The 27,491-nt window shown below is 38.8% G+C and overlaps 1 protein-coding gene across 1 annotated transcript in view; it reads left to right on the top strand.

Moving 5' to 3' along the window:
• The window catches only part of arhgdig (Rho GDP dissociation inhibitor (GDI) gamma), a 31,116-nt gene that overhangs the window by 2,773 nt on the left and 852 nt on the right, over positions 1-27,491 (top strand). The window contains exons 2-5 of the mRNA XM_026165641.1: positions 13,722-13,895; positions 14,555-14,638; positions 22,720-22,796; positions 27,347-27,410. Of these exons, the coding sequence (XP_026021426.1) occupies positions 13,722-13,895; positions 14,555-14,638; positions 22,720-22,796; positions 27,347-27,410 (399 nt within the window). The remainder of the gene's footprint in view (positions 1-13,721; positions 13,896-14,554; positions 14,639-22,719; positions 22,797-27,346; positions 27,411-27,491) is intronic.

Genomic DNA, 27,491 nt, shown 5'->3' with positions numbered 1-27,491 from the left:
TCCCCGTAGGGAAATTACTCCTCTGCATTTAACCCATTCACACAGTGAAGCAGTGGGCAGCCACCAATGCAGCGCCCGGGGAGCAGTGTGCTCAGGGTACCTCAGGGTAGCTGTTCAGTGGAGTCGTACCCCGACCTTCGATCATGGGGCAACCACTCTACCTACTGAGCTATCCCTGGTATCTGTTTACGTTCATCATCCCGCCTCCTTTTTTTTGTCCTATTAGTGATAAATGAGGTTTTTATGGGTGAACAGACACATATGAGGGCAATCAAGTCAGTCAATTAGACAACCTGCTGTCTCATCAAGGCTGACAGAGCAGCTGTGGACATATTACTGCGCCTGGGTGTCTGTGTGTGCGTGTGTGCCAAACATTAACAAAAGAGGATGATGATTAAAGGGTGCAGGTTCATTTCCCCAGTCTGCTCATATGACTAAATTTGCGAAAGCCAGTGGATAATCAAGCATAATGATACATTAGCTTGCAAGGTAAAGATGCCATTGCTGTGTTAGCAGTAATACAAGTTGGATTGGGAAGACAGACGCCCTCTCTGCTTTTAAGATTAGGATTCAAACTTTCCTTTTTGATAGAGCGTGTAGTTAGAGCTGGATCAGGTGACCCTGAATCTACCATTAGTTATGTTGCTATAGCTTCAGGCGGCTACTCGACCTGCTATGATGGACGGAACAGTTCTTCTGTAGTCCATATGTGTCCATATACCACAACTACATATTTAACATTTGCCATAATTAACACTATGTTAACATTTGTCTTCTCCCTTTTCTTTTCTCTTCTCTTTCTTTCTCATTCTCTTCATCCCAAACCGGTCGCAGCACATGGCCTCCCTGAGCTGGTTCACAGAGGCTTCTTCCTGTTAAAAGGGAGTTTTTCCTTCCCATTGTCGCCAAGTGCATGCTCATAGTTGGCCATCTGAACGTTGGGATTTCTCTCTTATATTGCAGGATCTTCACCTTACAATATAAAATGCCTTGAGGCAAGTGTCGCTGTGAAGTGATGCTAAATAAATAAAACTGAACTGAACTGAAATAATAATCGTAATTGAACTACATTTAATTATCGCAACATTAAATATATGGCAAACCTTAGTTTGTGAATTTTCAAGAATACGGAGCTCAGCAGTCCTTCTGCAGTCCTTCTGATGGTCAGCAGGGGGAGACAACAGAGGGAGAGCATCAGTATGACAAAAAGGGGCACCTGAATTTCGACTTTATTTATTAGAGGTTTGTTAAATTTCATTTTTGTTAAATTTATATGCAGTGAGTCAGGGTTTTTTTTTGCTGAACAGCACCATGGTGTTATGACCACAAGCGTCTTGGAACTAGAGGATGACACATTGACTTTACTTTCTGGCAAAAGCCAGCGCTGCTCTTTCTTGTTACTTTTTATTTACTTACTAAATTGAATGAGAATTGGATCACAGCCACTAGGGGGATATACTGCCTAATGTCAGAACAAATTGCATTAGTTGATTTCCACATTTATGTTTGGGTTCATTTAGAAGGTATGGTGAAAATGACATTTTCAACCTTTCAGCCTCTTTTGACTTGGCTCACATATAAGGAGGAATTTTCTTGATCCAGCAATCAGCCAATTTTGTCTCATAATAGAGATTTATTACTGAATTACTTAGTTACTTAGTTACTTTTTAAAAACACGATTTACAACCTGAAGAGGTGATAAAGTGATAGATCTTTCAGCCCATTTCTACTTTTTCTACATAATCCATCATACAAAATGTAATCAAATGGAAAAGTCTCTTTTTTTAACTTGTTTTATCAGTTTTAATCTTTTAACTTTATGCATCAAGCAAAACATTTAATTATATGCAACATTCTCTGACTTGAATAAATTAGTTTAACATTTAAACCTATTTTCTACACATTCCAGCACATAAAATAAAATATTTTTTGTGTTTTCACTCACTCTTTCAAACAGATGCAAGTAAAACACAGCAGAAAATAAATAAAGTCAAAGACTCAGCGGTCCTTTTGCTCTATTTTCACCTGTAAAGCAGGAGCAGGGTAGGCGGAGGGTTACCCTGGTGCAGGTGTGCTGCGGTCAGTTGAAGAATCCGCGCAAGTGTCTCTGTGAGTTTCCCATCACGTCTAGCTACTCGGTGATGCTGTCCTGCTTGAGATCTGGGTTTTGACAGAATAAGCGGGTTTACTGAAAAACTTTTGATGGCTGCAGATGGCGATGATATGAAGAAACCCCACATTATGATTGCAGTCAATTTTGATTTAGTTTAGGAAAACAGATGTAAACAATTTAGCATGCATGGTGTTCTTCTAATAACAATAGCACACTTTATAGTTTTTGTCATGAGTAAAAGAGAATTTTCAGAGGTTAAAGGAAGTTGAGCACTTTGCAAACTGCAGGTGAAAATCATACTGAATGATGTCTGCAGTATCATTATGTTATTTCAAAGACGGACTGTCACTCGTGAATGTGCCAATATGACCAGCAGCTGGTCTCATTTATTTGTCATCTCAGCTTTTCATCAGCAGGGCAAAACGGGGACAGAGATTACAGTGCTTTGCTGGTTAGCATGATTAAGTGTTACGAGTGTCTCCAGTGTTGACAGGATGTCTGCATCACCCCTCTGAAATCGTAGAGGTGACGGATCAAGTGCAGTCATTTGTGGCAGGAGAGACCACACTCTGCCAGCAGCTCCACAGATGGAAACAAACCCTGCCTGCACAGTCTCCTGATATGCTTTTACAGCCTTTTTCAGTCATATTATAGCTGTTACTGGCTGTGCAGAGGCCTGTAAGCTTCCTTTTTATTTTCAGCTATGTGTGTCTTTTTGTATATAAGTCTGCGTGTGCATCCCAGAGGTCTCGTTATAGTATTAGAACAGAGCAGTGACAGAGTGTCTCAAAGGACTATAGACCCCCCCAGCACATCAACACTGAGGGCACACACGCTCTGTCACAGACGTACATCGAACACACAAAGAAGAATAAGTGTGTTTCTGACACAGTGAACAGTTATCTGGGTTAAGAGATGAGGGGGCAGACAGGAAGCAATTATGCAAACAGACGCAGGAACGTCGTGGACGTGAAACTTTGATTACTCACAATAAGGTTCCTTTTCCATTTACAAGACAATGCTCCATTTGCGATATGTTATTTTAAATAAATATCAAAAGAAGATTTATTTTTTTAACCTGGATTTTCATCCCAGAGCCTCCATTGTGTAGATGAACAGCTCATTTGTCCACAATCCACTCCAGCCTGCAGCTTTTTAAGAATAGCTAAGCTAAAACTAAAAACTGGAAATATTTTATATCGCAGGCCGTATTCAACCCACTTAGACCTTAAGTGGGTCAGACCAGTGAAACTCCCCCTTCTGTCAGTGTAAAGATGTTTTACTACGCATTTAATCGCTCACATATCTTTTTATAAGAAAAAAACGTTTCCACAGTAAGTTTCAGTTTTTCTACATGATAAAGAAATGCTGGTGTAGTAAATGGAAGAAATCTGTTAGCACTGTAAGTAACAGATGTGTGGTTTAAAAAAATTCTACTGAGGACTCACTATAAAAATTACACATTTCTACTACATTATTCTACATAGTGAAAAACAGGAACTCTTCTCATGTTATTGTTTATTTACTATTTAGTTACTTTGGTTTAGTATAAATGGCCTTCAAGGAGGTTTTTATTGATAGGAAAAGTTGTAAACCTTATGAAAATGGAATTAAAAGTCAAAAATATTTGCTCTTCTTCACGTTTTCCAAAGCAGTCCAGTGTGATTGGGGTCTTCAGCAGGCCAGTTCTGGCCCTCTGGCCATATGTTTGACATAAATGGAGGTTGCCACATCACCCATTATTAGTTTGGAAGCCCAGAGTTTGGCATCTTGAAACCAGATGTCAGAAACACAAAGTCACTCACAGAGAAACCTGACGCTGTCATGTTAAATCAGCTGAGAAGTAATGTTTCTAATTGTTTTTATTGCTATTAATTTCTGCTAAACCTTTAAAAAATTATCCGAAGTATATCAACTATACTGTAGATTTGGTAGACATGCATCACCAAGGAACCAATGAAAGAACAACTTTAATGCGTGCACTCATGTTTGTGACTCATGCCTCCATTAGTATACATTTCAGCTCTCATGTGTTCAGTCCTCTCTGTATCCTCCTTCCCCTGAAGCCCCCTCTCCTCCGCCAAACAGATTGCTGTGTTGACTTTCACTAAACATGTTGGTTTAGCTGTAAATGCCGGCAGATGTGTCTTGTGATTCTACTTACATATGCAAGGCTTTAATTCTTCCTTTAAACACTATTAAACTTTGCGATTTGACTGCTGGGTTTTTGCATTTTAAAAACTGAAATTTGCATTTATTTAAATAAAAACGAAGAAAATAAATAATGACAGAGTGACTTAAGTATCAATTTCTGTTTCTCAGACTGTAGCTAGAGGCACCTAGAAATTCACATGAATAATAAATACCTACTCTGTGGAATAGCAATAAAGTTCATTTTAGGGGTGATGAGTATCTTTTGTTTCTTTGAAGCACTCTCTTCATCCTTTTTCTAAAAAACAAGACAAAAACAAACTGAAAACATACATTCGATACACCAAAATCTGTGATTTTAATATTTATTTTAAAGGGCTGGTTCTAACTTGTAGCGTTTAGCAGCGAGTATGTTCAGTGAAGCTGACGATAGTTTGGAAAGCAAGTGGGTTAATGATGCAGTTTTATGAGCATCAAAGAAAATCCACCAGTAAATATCACTTCACAGATGGGGGCTGAGACAGTTGGAGGACCACATGGACACACTCTGATTCACACAATATGGGAAGTTTATAGCTCTGCATGTTTAGATTTAATGAAGCTTCTGAATCACTTTTGGACAAAAACAGAGCTTTTCTTTCTGTAAGATTTTTATCTTTAGAAAACTTTGCATCTATGTATTTTGCAGCAATGTCACCATAAGGAACCAGATTAACTGGGACAGATTTAATATAACCTATGTCAAAATGTAACCTGTTCAAACAGAGGAGATATTTTGCTAAGCTTGACAAGTTTCCATCAAATGCTACAACTTCAAAAGGAATCCATGTTAAAACACTCAGGCTGTTTCACTGTGGACTATATCCTGCTTTTTAAAATAAATGGTAATTGATTCAGTTAGTGTGACAGGTCAGCAGTCTGGAGATCAAAGAGGAGCTCTCAGATGTCAGAGAGGAAACTGGTTTAAATAGCAGCTCAGAAACACGTTTGCCTCGCAGTGTGTGTTAATGTACGAGCACGTACACACTCACGTACTGCTTGTACTGCAGGGTTTCATATGTAAATACAGGTGGCTGAATCATTCATGAAGACATGAACCATCCATATATTACATGCCACATGATTTTAAATGTAACTATGCAAGTAAGAGAGATTTTTACCAACAATGTAAAATGATTTACTTAGGTATTGTATTAAAATAAAACACTCTTCAACTAGAAAGTTTGCTTAGTCTCACTGAATGATGATGAAAATCATTGTTTGGGGGTCAGAAATGACTATATTTAGATTAAATATGGACAGCTAAGTTAACTTACCTCAGCTAGTTAGCCAGTTGCATCTATGGTACAAACCGTATGCCAGCTGTGTTTGGCCAGGGCAAGCAAGGCAAGACATACTTGCCTAGTGAATTTAAAAATAGAAATCATTAAAGCGTACTAAAGTGAAAGCAGTCGCTCTCCTTGCATCTCAAAGGTTTGTGCCATAAATCTTCCTTTTTGCATTCATCCTTTAAACTATTGCCATCTTGTGGCACATGCAGCTATTGTCTCTGGAAACAGGTTTAACTCTGCTTGACTTGGAGACAAAGAAATATGTCAGTTTTCTATTAAAGGGAGGACAGCTTTGTCCGGTTGAGCACATGCATTGTGAATAAATCTGTTATCTTTGGTGGGAGACTATTGAGAGACAGTAGTGCTAGATAAGCTGGTCCGGGTTCTGCTGAAAATAAAATCAGTCACTAGTAAAAATTTAAATGAAGAAAAACACATAACCATAATTTTTAATCTGTAAAAGTCATACCACTGTTATATGCTAATAAGTAACTAGATCAAACTACATCATTAAAAGATTGAAGGGTCTGTTAATTAACCAAGCTAAGGTTCATTATTTGTTACATAATTGTATTATTATTATTATTTTTATTTTTATTTTTTTGTGTGTCCCGTTTGGATCTTTAGCCATCAGAATTGTTGTCTTAAGGCCAAGAAAGATGCCAAGCGGATTTATTTTACCAAGTGGATCATCATGGCCTTGCCATATTGGTCCATTTGATTGACCTTTATTATAATTAGGAATTTATTTTATTTTCAGTTGCTACAAACGGGACAGACATGACTGGGGGATAGGACAGGGAGAAAGAATGAAAGAAAGAGAGGGAGAGAAAGAAAACCAAAGGGGAGAAGAGACGGTGAGAAGGGGGGGAAGAAAGAAAACAAACAAACAAACAAACAAAAAAAACACCTGGATCACCTGTATGGAGAAAAAAAACAGAAGAGAAAGCAAACAACAAAGAGCAACATAATAAAAAAAACGGCACCATCACAATAAACTAGCTAGCAGTAGATAACAGTAGATACTAAATAATAAACGATATTGTGCAGCACGCAAGATAGACAGCGCACAATGTGCTTTGAGGCAGCAGCCAAGAAAGGTGTAGTCCGCGTCTGTGAATACCCGTGTGTACACCTGTGTGCATACCTGTGTGGATCAGCATGCTTGCATTCCAAAGGTTTCTCCATGTAACGATCTGCTAGGGAGTGTGGGGAGCCATAGCCCCGTCCTCCAGGGTATGAAGCAGGTATGGAGGAGATCCAGGCCCCAGATATCCAGAGGCCCCCAGAACACAAGAGACCAAGGAAGACCAACAGAGGGGCAGCCGCGCCACTGTCCCATACATAATTGTATTAAAATACTCCTGTAGGCACAAACACAGCCACGAGTTCTAGTTCAGTGAGTCAAATTAACTTTAAATTAGAGGTGACACAGGTACCGGCTCCACAAGTAGGTCAAAGAGGCCATGTCCCTAATAATGCATATCTTCAGGCCTTAGCACATTTTAAAAGGCAGTGTTATATAAAAAGAACCAAGGTAATTTAATCCAAATCTGGTATTGGACTAGGCTCTGTGCTTGTTTTTTATTCCAAGGTTGGGCATCTTAACATGGGAGTTTGACTTCAGCCTGAAATAGACATTTAAGGAACTGTAGTTTTGAGAACTCCACTTCTGTGTTAGTGTTGGCGACTGTTGCTGTCCTAGTCTATAATGCTTCACAGTATATGCATATTTAATGTTAAAATCCAGGAAAAGCTCTTGGCGGTTTTGGGAAGTAAGAAATTGTACTAATTGATGTTGCCAGTTATTTAAAAGCATGGCAGTTACTCTTGAGTTTGACCTTGTGAGTAAACTTTCTTACAATGAAAAGTGTAATGACTGAATTTTTAGTGGCACATTTAGATAAAATGTTTTGATGTGCCTAAAGTCACCTGTGGTGCTTTGTGGCAGCTGTTTCTAGCCTCATTACAAGCCAATAGGCCAACAGCGGCCTGTGTGTGTAAACTTTATGTTGTTCTCGTCCCTGCGTGGGTTGTCTTTGCAGTTTAATTTTCCTGTCAATATAAACATGACCGGTTCTTTGTCTGTGTGTGTGTGTGTGTGTGTGTGTGTGTGTGTGTGTGTGTGTGTGTGTGTGTCAGGCCTGTGACTGACTGGCTGTCTGTCCACTCATTCAGTGTCAACTGGGATTGCCTCCAGCCCCCTGTGACACTGTTAAAAGGATAAGTGGGTACAGCAAATGGATGGCTTATTACTTACTCGCTTAATTAAACAACGATGACTAACTACAAATGAAGAAATCATGTGTCAAGTCAAGATCATTGCTTTTAGTGCTCCATAACTATTAACATTAGTGTGGTAAGTGATGATAGGGAATTAGCTGTCTAGCAATAACTTAACATGGGTTCAGGAAAAGAATATAACCATTAAACATCTCGTTTTACAAACATATGTGCAGTATTAAAGCTGATTCACGATGGCTCTCTTGCTGTATATATGGTCATATAAAAAAGATGCACTTTAAGGATGATGTCACTGAAAGCAGAGTTGAAAGTGTTGCCATGGTAATAGGTGAAGGCAGCCGTGTTTGGCCCTGACTGGGTGGGGTGCTACTGTAAGTAACAGACACGCATTCAAAGGACAGTGCACAGGTACCGCTCAGTTTGCGTGCATCTCTGTGTTTTGTGTGTAAGCAAGTGCGTTTGTGTACTCCCCCATATCATCCAATTACCTCTACACACAGCTCTGGGGTGATGTACACTGTGTCATCTCATTATGAACAGTAAAAACAGAACCAGAGGTTATTACACGGGGCTGTTACTGGGCACTAAATAGATGTGCGTGGCACAGTTTGTGTGCGTTTTCTCTTCTACATATAATTGGGGTCTAGAGGTATGCATTGTTCATCTGTGTCTCTAACCGTGTTATGTCTCTATGTAAGAAATTATCTTTCTTCTGTCTCAGTATGTTTGTGTGTGTGGGGGGTGGAAGTTAGAAAGAATGTGCTGCTAACTTCAATCATAAAATGTAATTTTTTAAAACAAGAGAGAGAGAGATTTTATTCCAGCATGTCCAATATGACTGATGGGCTGTGATGAAATATAAGCAGCATGAATAAAACGTTTGTCCATTAATGAGAAAATGTTTTATTGTCTTCAAAGCTACATTATTCTTTGTAAAGTGGTTACAAAGGATCAAGGATATCTGTATCAATCTAAAGGGGAAATTAATTTTTTTGTACAATCAGCAGAAATCACATAACCATCAAACAAAATGCAATAAAAAGGCAATGCAACATTAAGAATACAGGGATTCATTCAAAAGACAAATGTCAGCTGGGATGTATAGGTTTTTGAGTATATTTGTATATATTTGCACTTTGCCATATGTTATCTGCAGCCACACAGAGGCAACTTAAATCCTTTGATAAGGAGGGGCTTGTAGAGGTGGACTAAACAGGCACCCAGCAATATGATCAATATTATCAGAATACTTCACTGACTATGCGATATGACTGCGATTGTAATTTAAACCATTTTCTTCAACTCCAAATTATGCCAGTTGCCAATATCTGAGTATCCAATAAAAATGATGCCAGTTCAGTTATTTATTTGCTGCAAAATGAGATCAAATACACCAACACTGTCTCTAAAACCTGTCATTAATTTTGCCATAAGATGAAGTCAGTTTGCTATCAGTCTGTCATTGAATGGGCTCAAGTTCGCCATTAAATGCAGCGTGTTTCTGATTATAGAGCAATTTACTGAAATAAATCATTGAAAATCACCCATCGATTGCTCTCTACATGGACAGAAATTCACATTTAGCTATTACATTTGTACTCAGCAACCTTCCTGCTCTACAGGAACATAACCAGATTATAACCAGCTGGAAGAAAACTGAGCCAATTCCCCCAAGATGTGCTCATTGACAAAGACTCATTCAGACTGATGGCAATAGGTTGGCAATCTGTCTGCATTTATAACTTAGGCAGCAATTATGTGGAAACCTTCAACAATCTCTGAGAGTGACTGCAGTCAGTCCAAATCAAACTGGAACTGTTTGCAAGGTTGCCTCTATCAGGCAACCTGTGCAATCACCTTATGATCAAAAGTAGTTGTTAGTGAGCAACACACTCAATCGCTGGGAAACCCTTTAGTCACAATTAGTAGCAGAACATAAATAAATCCAGTGCGCTCATCAGGCAGTCAGTGTCCTAACCTTGCACAGGCAAGGAAGGTCTTTCAGGGTCACATCTGCAAGTTTGCTGCACATTGTACGTAGCTTGAAGTCTGTTTTTGTTTTTTAGGTTCAGTGACCCGCGACCAAAGAATGTCTCATAAAAGTGCTGTTGACATGAAAAAGAAAAGCTTGTGATAAAAGTATATGCACTAGCAGGCTACAGCATCCAGCTCAAAGTCCAGCTTATAATCAGTTCAGACTCCACACATGTATCCTTTATCACCACAGGGGAGGTGGTTATAGGCTTCTTCCTAAAATCCACGATCATCTCCATAGTTTTTGATAAGTCCAAGAAGGACAATTGCACTCCCTACTTAAGAATATGGTACCTGGCTTTCACACTCATTAGTATAGAGCACAAACAAAATCATCAAAAGAACATGTTCCTGTGGTGGTCCAGTGGAGGAAAGAAGATTAGAGAAGATTGGATAAAATGCCATCAACCATCACATGCTATAACCAACATATCAAGTCAGGATCAATGATATGAATCCTCACAGGTCTCAAATAGAAATATAAGCTGAAGAAGAATTAAATTAAAAAAGGGTGCAAAGGTTTTTGCACCCTCTAAATGTGCCAGAATCATATTTAGTAGAGTGCCCAATACATCATGAAAATCCTGCCTGACCTACAGGCAAGCTGGAACACATTCAGATTTGTATGCACTGATATAGGAGATTTAAGAACTACAGGCTTGTAGTCATCAGTGACTGACAACAGGCCCGTAATGCCATCGGGGCTTTTCTTGCCCTTCTCAGCCCAGAAAAGTTTCACAACCTGCACACTGCTTTGCCCGGGAGCTACATGAAATCAGTTCATCAGGGCTCATTCTGATGATTCACCTGCATTAACAAGAGAGAAAAAGGGTGTAAAGTGCTTTAGAAACTTTTAAGTTCTGATCATTTTATCACATTCACTAATCTAAAGTTTATACATAAATGTTTATACATAAATGAGCTCAGGGACTTTGTGGTTACTGTGAAAGTTCTGGGCTTAGTAACTAGTAGCATGATATAGTAGTTGTAAAGGCAAGTTGCCTCTTGTTTGTCAAACAATATTCTGTGTTCGGAGTATTTGTATGTGGAATTTTTTGCCTTCAAACCTAGAGCCTGATTGGGATAATTTAAAAATTTAAAAATTAAACTGAAACGTTGTTATAAATACCTAACTAGCGACAGGCAATCTAGTTTTGTTGTGGGGTGTTGCCTGGTTCATATAACACATGTGTCCCTATGTAAAAATAAACTAAACTTAAAAAAAATTAATTAATTGATATCTAATGTACAAAATTCTACAACCTGTTTTAGACGTTTTGTACATCCCTGTAAATATGAGCCAGTGCTGACAAGCTTTCATGTATGTGGCATTATCTGGTCACATCCTTTCATTTATATAACTATTCCGGCCTGCAAGCATCGCTCTCTGGAGGTGCACATGAGATGGAGATGCTGAAATGAAATTTTGGCTTGCAGAACACATTATCGAATGTCTGTAAATTTCAGTATTGAATCAAAATCCCTGATGAAATCAAACTCCGGATGGATGCAGCCAGCAGACTTATGTGGAGTAAAAGGCATCATATAGCTGACATGAAGCAATCCTGCCTGTGTTGCCTGAGAAATATAACAGAAATATTTACTGCAGAGGAAAGTTGCTGACAGGGTTGTTCTCCTTACTTGCAATTAGATGACTGTCAGGCAGACAGTTTTAACTGGCTTCTTGATAGTATACAGGTGCTTGTCAAACCTAAGGTATTTTGTAGGTCGGTAATTAAGGGCTGAGTACGTTTCACATTTGATACCTGTACCAGTACTTGGAATTTAGTACTAATTACTTGTTTATTGGTACTTTACTTGTTTTAGAATGATAGAGTGCAAATTTTTGCTTACAAAGTAATTCCATATTGTCTGATAATGTCAGTGATGTTGATGCCATTGTCACAGTGTTTGCGTACAACAGTATTAAATAGTAATCTTAGACAACTATTGCTTACTGTATACTTAGGTTTTAGGCATACTATCTCACATATGGTTAACATGTTTAGCGTAACTAGCATGCTAATAAGAAATTTCAGTGCCGCTAATGTAAAAATGTTAACCACACATATTTCTGATAACAGCTTATTAGACTCCCTGGACAACATGTCAGTGCATGAATAAACATTTCTTCATCATCATGTGCTGTGGGTTCAACTTCTTAAAAGTTGGAAGGAGGCATGCTAACATTAGCTAACATTTGGCTACCAGGTTACCAAATACAATACACCCTTTAGCTTTTATTTATTTTGTACTTGACCAGGCGTTTCTTCAGATTAGATGTGTTGCCATGGACAGCATTGCGTTTTACACTACAAATGTTTCAGAAGTGCTCATCTGTGTCAAGTTTTGAAAATTGTAATCACAACTGAGATTGTGTTTAGCTTGCTACCGCTACCATTGCTCTGTTTGTTTGTTGCTATTCAGTATGTGGATAGCATGTGAACAGTATGCTCTACAATATGAGACAAATAAAAGGCTATATGTAAGCTTGTTTCTGCAACTGAAAGAAGGAAAAACATTTTTCCCCATCCACAAGTAAAAATTTCAACTTACTAATGTAAACTTTCTGGGAAAATGACTTGAAATTAACAAAATAATTTTAACCTCCTAAGACCCGAACTCTTTTATGACATGCATTTTTAATTTCCCTTTGCTATTTGGGGTGATTTGGACCTGATGAATGTAAAAACAAAGAATTACCTGATTTTTTTTTTTTTTTTTTTTACCTCATTTTTGTTTCTGAGAAAAATGAGATCCAAATAAGAGGCCACTGATTTTAAATTCTGTTAGAACAGTGGCAGTATAATGTCCTCGTAAGTGGATATCAGGCCAAATTTAGACAAAATTTAGACAACCTAAAATGTCACATATGTGGACGCCAGGTCCTAGGAGGTTAAAATCTAATAAGTTAAAATTTTGACATGGCAATGTTTGTTTTTTTTAGTAGCAGAAACAAGCTTCCAAAATAAATGGATGAAATACTCAGCTAGAAAATATATAGCAGCTAGTTTGTGCTAATACGGTCTCTCAATCACACCACCACACAGTACTGACCCACACATACAGTTCTTACACACACACTGGACATTCTGGACATTGTTTTCACTTCATCACTTAAATCACTTTAAGCATATTTGCACTGCAGAAGACATAATGTGGATTGCACAACACTGGACATTATATTCTTCATTTCCAGTTAATACTTGTACAGCTGCTGTTATTGTGTATATATTTATTTATATTTCTTCATACATTCTTATATAGTTCTATATTGTGTATTTTGTTGTACAGTTATTTTATTTTCAACTTTAATTTATATATTTTATCTTATTCTTTCCCAGTTAAATTTACCCTTCATTCTAATTTGTGTTGTACAGTTATTTCCTTTTTAACTTTAATTTATATTTTATTCCTTCCTAGTAAAATTTACTCTTTTTAATTTTTCATATTTATTTCCTATCTTATTCATAGCCTTTTCCTTTTTTGTTTTCTTTAGGTCACGAGCAGTTGTCCAAGCATTTCACTGCATATCGTACTGTGTATGACTGTGTACGTGACAAATAAAATTTGAATTTGAATTTTTAATCCTGCTAATGTAGTGCAACTGCAAGTAAACACATCTAAACATTAATAGTCCAAAGGTGTGAAGTGTAACAATATTCACTTTTTAAAAACAGCCTTTTTTAGTGTTAATGGTTTAAATATGAAAAAAAAAAAAAAACATGATGATGACAGTGAGTAAGTGGGGGTGGAAATGTACATGATATAAACACTGGTCCCACCCAGCCTGCAAACTGCAAGAAAATGTGCATCTGTAATATGATATTCTTTCTTCTTTCTCAAAGGTCTGATTGCTGAAAAGAATGACTTGCCCATCGAGGAGGAAGATGATGAGCGAAATCTCAACTACAACCCTCCAGCTCAAAAGTCCCTGCAGGAGATTCAAGAGCTGGACAAGGATGATGAGAGTCTGGTGAAGTACAAGCAGACCCTGCTGGGGCCAGAAGCAATGATGGCAGGTTGGTGTGTGTTTATTCTTTGGCCGTGGAAGAGGAAGATTCATGAATCACGCTGGTGCCCAGTCTTACTGCAGCTTTATACTTTAATACTATCCACTTACAACAACAATTTGTGATGCACAAACCTGCACATACACACACACACACTTCCTACGGACCTGCTTGTCTCAGCATCTCTAACCCAGCAGCCAGTGTTATGGCAGCTGATATCAGTACAGCTCTGACTCCCTCACTGCTGTAACTCAGCACCACCTCATCTACAGCTTAGTAGCATTGAATTCTGTAAGAAAGGCTATAATGAGACAATGGAAAAGCAGCAAAGAGAGGGGAGATGACTTTATCTTCGAAGAGAAGCTGTATGCTGAATACCGAAACTATCTCTAAATACAAGCTTGGGACAACATGTTTTTCTAGTGCTTCTAAATGTTAGATACTGTATTTTAAGATGCCTTTTGATACTCCAGCATTAGTGCAATGGCCAGCCTCTGATTACAGATCAAATAAGTGATATCTAATGTGGCCAGCTTGTTCATTTTCCCTGCTACTGTTCATGATGTGGAGCTCAGTCAATCAGGAAAAAAAGAAAAGATGAAAACTGAACAAACAAAAGCCAAGCAGGTACTTGAATTCTGCAATAATGGACTGTTTCTCCTCTTCAGACGCCTCTGGTCCTAATGTCAAGGTGACCAGATTGACCCTGCTGTGCGATGACGCACCTGAACCAATTACTATGGACCTGACAGGTACCCAGTGCCTCTGTTTTGTCACTTCTTCACTAAACTACTTTTTCTCTCTAACCTTGTCCAGCTGTGGATACGATATGGTGTTGCTGTTCACTTAAACAGTTTAGTGCTTTGCCCTGAAGCAAGGCATCCCATCCCACTGTGCTGCATTTTTTGTGCAGTAAGACTGCAGTGGGTGTGCCAGTGCTCGAGAGAGGGGAGACAGCTAGATGTTTGCTTAGTGGACATACTCTTTTTTTTTTTCTCCCTGTGGCAAACTAAGGACAGAGAGTGATCTTTCTCATATTTAATTACAGTGTGTGCATGTGTTGAATGGTAATTGTAAGTGTATGTCACTTCCTATAAGAGACATCTGTGTGTGTGTGTGTGTGTGTGTGTGTGTGTGTGTGTGTGTGTGTGTGTGTGTGTGTGTGTGTGTATTCACAAGTCTGATATGCATGCGCTGTATTTAAGTGCATGCCGGTTCGCTTTCCCACCCTGATGTGAGGATTTCCCTGCCTGTTACAATCACAGTCACTCATACATGCACATTCACACACAGCTAATAAGAAAGGTCACCTGGTTGCTAGGCAATGCTGATTTTGTACTGTGCAGTTCCCACTAATACAAATGCAGAGCGATGAAAAGCATCTAGGAGCACTTGTTTCAGAGTAAAAGGCTCTGCTGGACTGTATGGAGCTTGAAGAGCATGCTATGTTTCCACATCTAAAGTTTTCAAAATGAAAACCATTGGAGTAATCTTGGGCTAAGCTGCCCATTAACAGAAACACTGCATTACAAAGTGGCAAAGATTTTTAAAGGACACGGCATTGATTATGTACAAGATGTTCAGATAGACTCAGCTATCCAATGACTAAAGCTGTTTAATGTCTACTGTGGCCTTGCAGGAGCTGAATGAAGTGTGGGGCTAAGGTGATGTCATAGTGAGTCATGAGTTTATTTCAGCGTGGGCTGTGGAAACCTTTATGACAACCTGCAGGTGTGGAATATGTATGAGTTTGTCAGGGAAACAGGCTTTAATGAGTGGTAATAACGCAAATTATGGAAAATGCAGGATACTGTGTTTACCAGGTCATAATTCCTGTACTTCTCCATAGAAGTGGAATTCAAACCTCTGGAAATATCTGGAGAACCATTTCAATACAAGTGAAGACTCGGGGAGTAAAGGTTCCTAAAAAATTATTTAATTCAAGCACTGCTCTGAAAGCTTTTGTTACAATAACATTTATGCTCATCATCATAGCAAGCGGACAAAAAAAACCTTAATAACTGATAATGGAGGCCTTGCTTTATTCATTCCATCCCAAATCTGTCGATTTCGAGAACGTTTGCAGATTTGCATAAAAATGTTTATAATGCAAAGATTGAACATATATAATGAATGCTGTGAAATTTTTAGCTTTATATATCAAATACTTTTAAAGTTATATTTGTTTTGAAAAATGGTCCAAAGACCCCCTTTCAATTTTGTTGGTTTTTTTTGCTGTGGAAATGTTTGAACATGTTGCAGTCTTTTATCCTGTCTTCTTTCTCTCACCCCAACCGGTCGCAGCAGATGGCCGTCACTCCCTGATCCTGGTTCATCCGGAGGTTTCTTCCTGTTAAAAGGGAGTTTTTCTTTCCCACTGTCGCCAAAGCGCTTGCTCATAGGGGGTCATGTGATTGTTGGGTTTTTCTCTGTATTATTGTAGGGTCTACCTTACAATATAAAGCGCCTTGAGGCGACTCTTGTTTTGATTTGGCGCTGTATAAACAAAATTGAATTGAATTGAATGAATACCTCAAAACCATCTTCATTGATCTTTCTTGCCATCAAAATGAATCAGGATCTGTAATTTGGGACAAATGCATCAAAAAATGTCTGATAACTGGCTAGTTAATAATATATTAATATAATATAGTCCAGCACTAATAAAAAAAAGTCACTCAATGACAATAATTCGGAATCATGCTTATTTCAGTTTCACAGCACTGTAAAATAAACCACTTGGAATATTTTTCAAGATCAAAGTTACAACAATAGAAAAAAAGACATTTTCATTCAACTTCCACGCTGGATTGAGTAAATATGACAAACTGTACTATAAAAAAAAAAAATTTCCGTTCATAATGTAAAACCCGGGTCATTTTATCTCCATCTGTGTAAACTTTGGACAAATGTTGGATGATTGCTGTGGAATTTTAGCATTATATAACCTTTTCTTTATCTTTGTGACTAAGAATTTCATGGTAAAATTTCATTTTTCCACATGCTTTTGTTATTGTGAAATGTAACTATATACCAGAAATGAGTTCAAATATGGCATTTGAGTGCACACTGCTGGATTGAAAAAAATCTTTGAACTATCCAACACTTCAACATTTTTTAATGTACCAAATGACTGATTCTGATTCATTTTGATAGTAAGGAGGACCAGTGGATATATCAGTATTTAATCTTTGAGATATTCATGTTCATGTTTTGAACTAAAAAGAAGAAGAGAGATTGGCGAAAGCATGACTCTACAGAGTAGCTGCAGTATAATAACACTATAAGCCATGCTGGTATCATGTTGCAGTCAGATAGCTAAAACCACTTCAGTGGATGCATTAGAGATCCCATTTTGCACTCTAGGCTGTGTTTGTATACGCACGCGCGCGCGTGTGTGTGTCTGTGTGTGTATATGTGTGTGTGTGTGTGTATTGATGTTACAGAAATGGAGAGGGTTGGAAAAAATGTAGGGTGATATTGCACAATAGTAGAGTTTACTGACCTGACAGTGTGTGGGGAGAAGAGAAAGCAGACACTCAGCCTGACTGCACGCTTGACTGGTCATCCCATCAGGGACCTTTCACTTTTGGCAAGGTTACTTGGGTCCACATCCTAACCTTAACATCTGAAATCATAGCCGTCCCTTCATTCACCCAGAGGGTGTGAAATTTATCTCGTATATCAAAGTACCCAGTCTCTGTCACAACAACAAGGTGGGTGGAAAGCAGACTTTGCTCTCTGGTCCAGTTACATTATGTAATATATTATTCTATTCTAACAGGATCATATACAGTCATGTGAAAACTCTTTTTCATCTTTTTCAAAATCCTGTAGGAGAATGTCTGGCCTTCTGTTCATGTCCTAAGGCTAAAAAAACACCCAAAACAAAATGAAGATCTTTGAGCATCCCAGTCAGCGTTAGGATTCTAATCTGACTGAGATGCTTTGGCATGACCTTCATGTTCAAAAACCCTCCAATGTGTCTTAATTAAAACAATTCTGCAAAGAAGAGTGGGCCAAAATTCCTCCACAGTGATTTGAAAGACTCATTGGCTTCTATCAGAAACACTTGATTACAGTTCTCCCTGTTAGGGGTGGCAAAACCAGTTATTAGGTTTAGGGGGCAATCGCTTTATCACACAGGGCCATGTAGGTTTGGATAACTTTTTCCTTCAATAAATGAATCCATTATTTAAAAACTGCATTTTGCATTGATGCTGGTTATCTTTGTGTGACGAAATGAAACATGTATATGTGACAAAAATGCAAAAAAGTAAAAAATCAGGAAGGGGAAGGGCTTTAGGTAAAACTGGCCTGTGTATTGAACATTGATTTTGTTTAATCACAACTAAATGAAAGGAATAATATAAATCAAAGAACGTGAATTGAAAACCACGTTCTTGCTCACATGCACTTATTTAATGTTTCTTATTTTGAATAAACCATCTTCTACTTATCCTGCCAGTCATCAACATCTCTTTACTGTTGCCATCCATTTCAGTTTTAATTGAATGACACTTCTTTGTATTTTTTTTTTTCGTCATTTCTAATTAGTTGAGTGAGCCTGGGTGTTAATGCACTGAAACACAAGAAATGCAATTGTTTCTGCACAAAAATAGCTTTTTAAGGGTTTTTTTTGTCTCAGTGGAAATAGCAGCAAGACTATCAGGTATATAGATAGAGATTTTTTTTTCCTGTGAAAAGTATAATGTTTAATAATAAATATCTTATAACCAAGTAGAAAAGTCTAACTTAAAGCTCTAATATATTGTATACCACATATTGCACTCTGTGTGGCCACACTGCACAAAGCAATATCCGTGACTTTGACATTTGGTGCTTTGGTGTCCTAAATGCAAGCACTGGCTTTGTTAAACTTTCATGTTCCCGGGGTTGTTTTGCTGAGCGTGCATGCTGCTGCGCATTTATTGAGACACACACTCGACACCAAGCAGCCTCTGCAACATTTATTATATTCTGTGTGTCTTATGTCAGTGATACTTCAAGGGTATATCCTTTATGTGTAATGCATATAATAAAGTCGACTGAGAGTGAACAGAAAACATGATGATTTATTCAAAAGAACTGGATGCTAGCCTGAATATTTTACCTCAGCTGTTTGAGCGTCAGAGGATGAAACAGAGGTGAAAGAGGATGAGCACTTTTACCACAAGCTGGTGTCTAATGTCCGAATGTTTGCTCTGCAACGTGTTACTGATTCGTTTTTCTGTGATTTGAGTGCTCCACAATTATCATATTGTCACATCTTATACTTATCATATCTATTAGCTAAGTAGCTGGCTCCTTATTTCTGAAGGGATGACTCGTTTACACCCTATATGACACAACCCCACCCCCCCATTTATCCAAGCTGGGGGCCAGCACAAGGAGGGTCCTAGCTTGTGAACCTGTGAAGCTGAGATTGTGTCTCTTTCTGGTCTTGAACTGCAGATGTTTTGCGTTTAAGATGAAGATGTTCGCCACATTGGCTTGAAAAGGTGCCAGGGCAAAAATGCAATTCTTAATAACAACATTTCAGGCCCCTACTGTCATTAGCTTGCTAATAAAAATGCTTTAAGGGATGAAGGTAAAACATTTTTAGACATTTTTTATAGCACTGCTTGATGTCAAATCCAATTTCACCCAGTAAATAGCAGGCACTGAATGAAATTTAGGCCATTTATTTTAAAACAAACACACTAAAAAAAAAAAAAAATTATATATATTATTATAATCTTTGGCCGCCATAAATAAAATGTTAATTTTCGAAATCCATCACTTTGTATTAACCTGGGTTACACTCCTCCACAGAGAAGCAGGAATTCACCATAAAAAGTGGTTTTCTAGATAATGCAGTTTTAAAATAACTGGAAAAAAACATCTAAAATGAATGATGAGGTGGGAAGTGTTTGATGAACTGACCCATTCAGAATAACCTTTGCTGCTAATGATAAACGAACCCTGGACTACACACAGAGGCATAATTGTGTAGGCAGTGTTAACAGATAGTGGTGTAATCAGTCAATTATAGCCCTGACTGACATGTATCAACAACCACTGGGTGGATGTTTCTCAAGTCAGCCCAGTGTGATCCTTTGACTCTTATGCAGCACCAGCATCGGGTCAAAATCATAACTTATGCAGCTGTTTTGACATTTTTCTCGCTGCTGTGCCGCTACACATCCGCCCAGCTGTTAACTACTAATGACTGCTTTGTATACGGCTGGTGAGTTTAATGTGCGCTAATGCATCATATTTAATATGAAGTGTGCATGAATTTTAAATGAATAACTAGTCTGAAGAATGTGACACAAGCACGTGTAGCTGTTAGATTAATGGAGTGGAATAAAAAAAGTAGAAGGCTTCTCTATAGTATGATGCTCATGTAGCACTGCTGTAATATCCATGTATTATTATTATTAAATAAAAGATATAGATATGATTAACCCTGCTACAGAATATAATTCTATAATTGACCTTTGAATTAGGTCAGCAACCAGAATGACTACTTAAAACTGACTAGACAAAGAAAATTACAAATTTGTGATTTTGTGGCATAAAAAATAACAAGCAGTGATCGCCATTGGTGCAATATGTGCAAAGTGTAAGGTTTAGGCTTGTGTGTGTGTGTGTGTGTATCCTTGCATGCATACTTGCTGGTGTTCATACCTGCTTGTGTTTTTTTTGCAAGAGAGAAGGGGGGGGAGAACAGGTAGACAGCTTTCCACATTGACCTATTTTCTCAGTCAGACGCTCCCAAGGGTGGCCAGCTTCTTTTCTCTTCTCTCTGTCTCCTGAGACGAGAGTAGGGAGAGGAAGGAGGTGCACAGGAAGGTAGAAAGGAGGTTATATGAGAGGGAGGGTTACAGGCTACAGTTCAGAGAGGGAGATGAGTCCAAAGAAATGAGACAGAAATAGAGATGGAGAAGCTACCGAGGTAAATGGCATGTTTGGTTTTTATCTGATGACTTTATCTCGCAGCAACAAGAAGCTCCCAAACCACAAGGGGATGTGCAGATTGTCAAAATTAAGACATAACCACATACTGTAGGAACAGTTAGGCGTTTATATTTATTTATTTATTGCGAATTTAAATGTACATCTACGTGGATTTTTAAGATGTCTTGCTTTGATTCTCTGACTGCCTCACTTCTTCCTCGCATCATATCACTGCTATCTGTTTTTTTTATTTGCCCCATTCTTCTATCTCTCCTTCATCTCCTCCTCCTTTGCTTCCTCTTTTGTTTCTCTTTGTCCATTAGGAAGCACTCAGGACTGATGGTTTGGTTTAAATTGACATATAAAGTGATTAGGCAGTGGATGCATTTCTGATTGCTCTGTGCTTTTTCAATGGGCCAGGATGCTTTGCCACCACTGCAGTATGAACTCATTCAACCACACCACACAACTGAGACACTTTTACTATACAAAGAAACCATACTGGTTTTACCCAGTAACAATAAATAACCAGTATGTCAGAGTTCCTTTAAAGGTACAGTCAGCAATTTTTTTCAGGTTATTTCATAATTTAAAAAACACAGTACATAAATTAGTCATCTTCCAAGAAATTGATGCGTTTTCATAGGTTATTTTATGGAAAGTGCCATGTTCCCTCCAGTCAACCTACAACTGACAGGTTATACAATACCAGCCAGTTATACAGTAAGCTAACAATATGCCTGATAATATTTGGATAGAGCGTCCTTAAAATCGCACTTTCTCCTTGATTATATTCTCACATCCTATAATAGTTTATTCACTAAGCATCAGAGTCCAACAAAGTTATATCGACTTCCAAGAAAGTTTCATTAATACCAGCTAGCAGCAGGTAACAGATGCTAACAGAGGCTAACATATGCTAACAGAGGCTAATTGTTTTAAGTCACTTCTTAAAATCCACTTGTTTTGATTGGCCACAGTGTTTGACTGAGAGTTGTTTTTGTATTGTATAATGTATAATGTTAAGTACTATTCTAAAGTGCTTTATAACTAAAAGTTAGCTTGGTTTGGCTAACTATGGCAAAAACCGCAGCACCTGCTGACAGAAAAGTTCTCAACAACTCACCTCAATATTATTGTCATTTGTCAGAAGTGAGCTGCGCTGACTCTTTGACTTCTTTCACAAACTTTTACAGCATCCTCCCAAATAAACAGACATAGACGCTTCTAGCACTGATAGCTGAGGTAAACGGTGGACTGACAGCCTTTCACAGATAGTGGCAAAACTTAGCTTTGCTAAATACACTCAGAGATTTTATGGTGACTCTGGGGTTATAGTGTTAAATATTGCAAAATCATTAATGGATTATATATGTGTTTTTTATTCCATGATTTATTAAAATATGTTGAAATATAGCATGTAAAAAAAGTAGCGAAGCACTCTAACCAGCTGTGTCCGTGATGGGGCACATCTTTTTGGTTTTGGCTGCCAAAAACATGTTTGTCCTACATCAGCTACCATAGCTAGGATTATGTGCTTTAATTGGGAGGGACAATCTGCAATCTACTAACATCTCAAGGGGAAAATGTTATGCACTATAACTTTAAGCACATTTTCTTTTTAAATTTACTCATTCCGATTTAGCAGAAAACATGAGAAGACAATTCTGGGAATTCACTGGCATCCCTCTTTAAACAATTATATCATGGTGGTCATATTATGGTGCAATTCTCCAGTTGCTGTGTAAGTCAGTAAGCTACATTTCTGGATATGTAAGAAGCAATAAGAGGGTGACCCTTCTAGTCATTTTACATGTGGAGTGAGTGATGTCATACATGTCATGTGGTCCATTAGGGATGTTTTATTGTTTCTTTGTTGTTGATTGTGCAGGAGACCTGATCGCTCTGAAGGAGAAGAGCTTCTCCTTACAGGAGGGAGTGAAATACAGACTAAAGATACACTTCAAGGTAAGTTGGAAAGATACAGTCACACAGGATATATTAAGGATGGCGAGCCTTAGTGTGAGTGTGTGTGTGTGTGTGTGTGTGTGTGTGTGTGTGTGTGTGAGAGAGAGAGGGGTGGAAACAAACAGATGGGAAGGTATCTACTGGAAGTGATTAAGAGGTGGAAAGGGAGACACAGTGCTGAGTAAGCCACCACGTGCTATAAAATCAAACCACCAAAATCAAAGCAGACCATTATCTTTTTTTAATGGGCTTTTTCAGTGCTGCTTAATTTTATAGTGCTTGTAAAGCTTCATGCTGGAGATGAAACCCTTTTAATGCTGTGGAAATAAGACTCGGTGGGAGTTTTCACGTTATCAGCTGTCTTTGTTACGTGAACACTGAGAGGCCAAGGGCAGAACTGCAGAATATGGCAGTTTGCACCAAGACGTTTTTATACAGCCAGCTCACTGGAAGAGTCTGTCCATCTTGATTCTTTGCTGGCAGTGGATTAGAGGTCACTTAGGTGGAGCCATTGGAGGAGCACACTCAAGGTTGTGATCCACTCTGACACACTGAGGCTCAAAGGAAGGATACACACAATAATTTCTCAGGGAAGATTTGTCAGTTTCTTTTTCTCTGGAGCCCTTTCATTAGCTTCCTTTCTGTCACTGCACTGTGCTACACATTTAATGCTTTCGGGGGATTTTCCACTTCAACAAACTCTTCCAGTTTCATGTTTTTTTTCTGGGCTTTTATCTCTCTTGAACTATTTTCTCTTCTAACTGCATTAGCTGAATGTTCCTCTTTGTGGAAGCCCATTATGGTTTACCCAGACATATATGACACTAACAGCTCCATTTTCATATGTTTCCATCATATAAACCACATTTGAAGACATGCATCAGTCTCATAGTGACCTCTCCTCAGTTTTACTCTAATGCACAAAGACTATCAATACATATTGTAAGTCTTTTTGATTTATAATTTGTCTTTGCAAAGGGACAAGGTATCTGTCAGCCACAGTACAGGATACAGTGAGAACACTGTGTTCAAAGGATATCGTGCACAACTGACTACATCTCGTACTGTAAAATTATAAGGAGACAGAAACAGGTAGGGTAATTTTCCACAGCTGTCACTTCTCACACTGTGGGAAATTGTCCACTTCAGTAGCTTTTGTACTACTGGAAGTCCTCTGTGTGGTTTAGTGGAGGCAGCACACATAACCAAAATATTCTCCCACTGGCGCCTTCACACAGGTTTTGTGCTAGATAGCCGGCAGGCTAAGTTCGGAGTTGTGGTGTATGTGTGAAAGTGACTTTAATGATTGTGTCGATGTTGTAAATTCCCCTGAAAGGATAACGTTGCTATAAATGCTGCAAATGAACATTAAATTTTTATTTGAATGTGTTTCCGTATTGCCAAGTGCATGCAGAACTTTTTTTCTACACTGAACAAAAATATAAACGCAACACTTTTGTTTTTGCTCCCATTCCCCATGGGATGGACGTAGAGACCTCAAATTCATTCCAGATACACAATATAACCATCCCTCCCAAACAGTGGTCACAAATCAGTCCAAATGTGTGGTAGTGGGCACATCTGCTATATTGAGATAATCCATCCCACCTCACAGGTGTGCCACATCAGGATGCTGATCTGACATCATGAGTAGTGCACAGGTGTACCTCAGACTGCCCACAACAAAAGGCCACCCTGGAATGTGCAGTTTTGTCTCACAGCAAAATGCCACAGATGCCACAAGCAATGAGGGAGCGTGCAATTGGCATGCTGACAGCAGGAATGTCAACCAGATCTGTCGCCCGTGCATTGAATGTTCATTTCTCAACCATAAGCCGTCTCCACAGGCGTTTCAAAGAATATGGCAGCACATCCAACCGGCCTCACAACCGCAGACCTCGTGTAACCACACCAGCCCAGGACCTCCACATCCAGCAGGTTCACCTCCAAGATTGTCTGAGACCAGCCACCCAGACAGCTGCTGGAACAATTGGTTTGCACAACCAAACAATTTCTGCACAAACTGTCAGAAACCGTCTCAGGGACGCTCAACTGCATGCCCGTCGTCCTCATCGGGGTCTTGACCTGACTCCAGCTCGTCGCCGTAACAGACTTGTGTGGGCAAATGCTCACATTCGATGGCGTCTGGCACGTTGGAGAGGTGTGCGCTTCACGGATGAATCGTGGTTCACATTGTTCAGGGCAGATGGCAGCTGAGAATGTCCCAGTTCTTGCATGGCCAGCATACTCACCGGACATGTCACCCATTGAGCATGTTCGGGATGTGCTTGACCGGCGTATACGACAGCGTGTACCAGTTCCCACGAATATCCAACAACCTCGCACAGCCATTGAAGTGGAGTGGACCAACATTCCACAGGCCACAATTGACAATCTGATAGACTCCATGCGACGATGTGTTGCACTGCATGAGGCAAATGGTGGTCACACCAGATACTGACCGGTTCTGGGTCCCCAGACCCCCAATAGCGCAAAAAACTGCACATTCCAGGGTGGCCTTTTGTTGTGGGCAGTCTGAGGTATACCTGTGCACTACTCATGATGTCAGATCAGCATCCTGATGTGGCACACCTGTGAGGTGGGATGGATTATCTCAATATAGCAGATGTGCCCACTACCACACATTTGGACTGATTTGTGACCACTGTTTGGGAGGGATGGTTATATTGTGTATCTGGAATGAATTTGAGGTCTCTACGTCCATCCCATGGGGAATGGGAGCAAAAACAAAAGTGTTGCGTTTATATTTTTGTTCAGTGTATATGTAAATGTAAAGAAAAAAGTAAATATCTAGTTAGTTATGTTTGCTCATCATGACACCAGTAACAAACCAAATTCCTCCTAGTTTATTTGTTATATTAATAAGCCTGATGATAGCAGTGATTTAATTCAATTCCTTTCCTCTGTCTCTTTTAATAATGTTCCTTTAATCATTCAAATGCTACCCCGCCCAGCCTCCACACTCTCCTCTCCTCTTCCCAGCATCATCATCCTTTCCTGCCTTTCTCTTGCCTCACTTCCCTGTTCTCTTCTTTTTCACTTCATGCTCTGCCATCCACACTTCCTCACACCTCTAATCTCTTCCTTCTTTTCTCTGTTACAAATAAACCCCTCAACGTTTAGCTGTCACATTCACAATAAACACCTGAGGTGATGAAAATGTTTTTGAAACCAAGTGAATTCCCCAGAGGGTAACTTCATTAATTATTTGCCACAGAAATAAGAAAAGGTCAGAACTCAATTGTAGTTTAGCTGAACTTCCCTTGAGTCAGTAGGGATAGTAGTTTATCACATTTTTAAAATTCGGTGGAGCTGATTGTAAGACAACCAGGAGCCAGCTCATCTATAACCCTGCATAGGTCTCATTGTCTGAGAGTGCGGGGAATACTATTGACCTGGAGATGAAAGCTAAACATTGCTGTTATGATACAGAAGTAATTTGAATGAATCACCAGGAGCGAGTCACCCTATCACCTGGATCTTTATTGAAAAGCAAAGAGTAAGTAAGCCTAGAAAATAGGTCAGTGTATGTCTAAGTGTGAATGTGTGGAAGTACTGGGCTTGAGGAAGGACCCAAGAGACCTTGCCCTGAAGGAAAAGGTAGAGGTGGGTAGAATAGCCAAACAGCTCAGGGAATGAGCAGCTCAGCTGTGCTGCGAGGACACCTGCTGGGCAAAGATTATCACTGCAGTTTGCTGTTACATTTAACGATGGTTTACTTCATTGATTGAATGTTTAAGGTCCCACAGACCTTATGTGTGTGTAAGGGTATGTGTAGAAATAATGACAATCCCAGAATTTCTCTCTTTTTTCCTTGAGACTAGTATTTTTTTTCTCACCTCATTAAAATGTAACGAATAAAGTGAAACTTATAACCCATTTTGTGAAATGGATAAAATACAAGCTAATCAACACAAATCTGCTTAAAAAAAACTACTTATGGGCTACTTATGAAAAAAATTATTTAATTTGCCAAAAGGATGCTGGATAGCAGTAAATATCCAGTAGCAGAAGCACTGTAATGATGGATGTATTGACTGAGGAAGGATGCTGCTACATATTACACGAAGCTGTTTTTTCCAGCTGTGGTCTCATCTGAATAAAAGGTAATTGTGTTTTAAGGCACTTTGCATAGTGAGTGATGAGCAATTGTAGTATCTCTGTTTGTGTCCCATGTTAGAAGATCTGGACTAAATTAGTCCACATAAGATTACAAATCTCAGATATGTACATTTTGTTTACGTGTCTGGTATTTTTTCTTTAATTACTTCATTTTCCTTTTGTAAAATACATAAAAAAACACATAAAAATGTGTTTCCATTAATGTAGCAAAGATATCCTTAAGGTTGTGTGGAGATTTCTTTTTTACATCGGTTTATGCTGCATTATGCATTATGTGAATTAGACACTCTCACTTACCTTTTGCTCACTGAGTCAGTGTGAACTGATTTCTTTTTTGGGGGTGGGGGCAGCCTGGAAAGAGGAAATCACAAATTAATGAACATGTTTGAAACGATGTGTGTCTGCAGGTGAACAGAGAAATCGTTTCTGGCCTGAAGTACCGTCAAGTGACCTACAGAAAAGGAGTGAGAAGTAAGTTCAGTCATGAAAAAAAGTGCTGGAACACACGTCTTAACCTTTGAATCCAAGTTAAGAGGTGGATCCTATTGCCAC

Source organism: Astatotilapia calliptera, chromosome 4, assembly GCF_900246225.1.
Source record: "Astatotilapia calliptera chromosome 4, fAstCal1.2, whole genome shotgun sequence".
Lineage (NCBI taxonomy): Eukaryota > Metazoa > Chordata > Actinopteri > Cichliformes > Cichlidae > Astatotilapia > Astatotilapia calliptera.
This window is presented reverse-complemented; position numbering and strand designations above follow the sequence as displayed.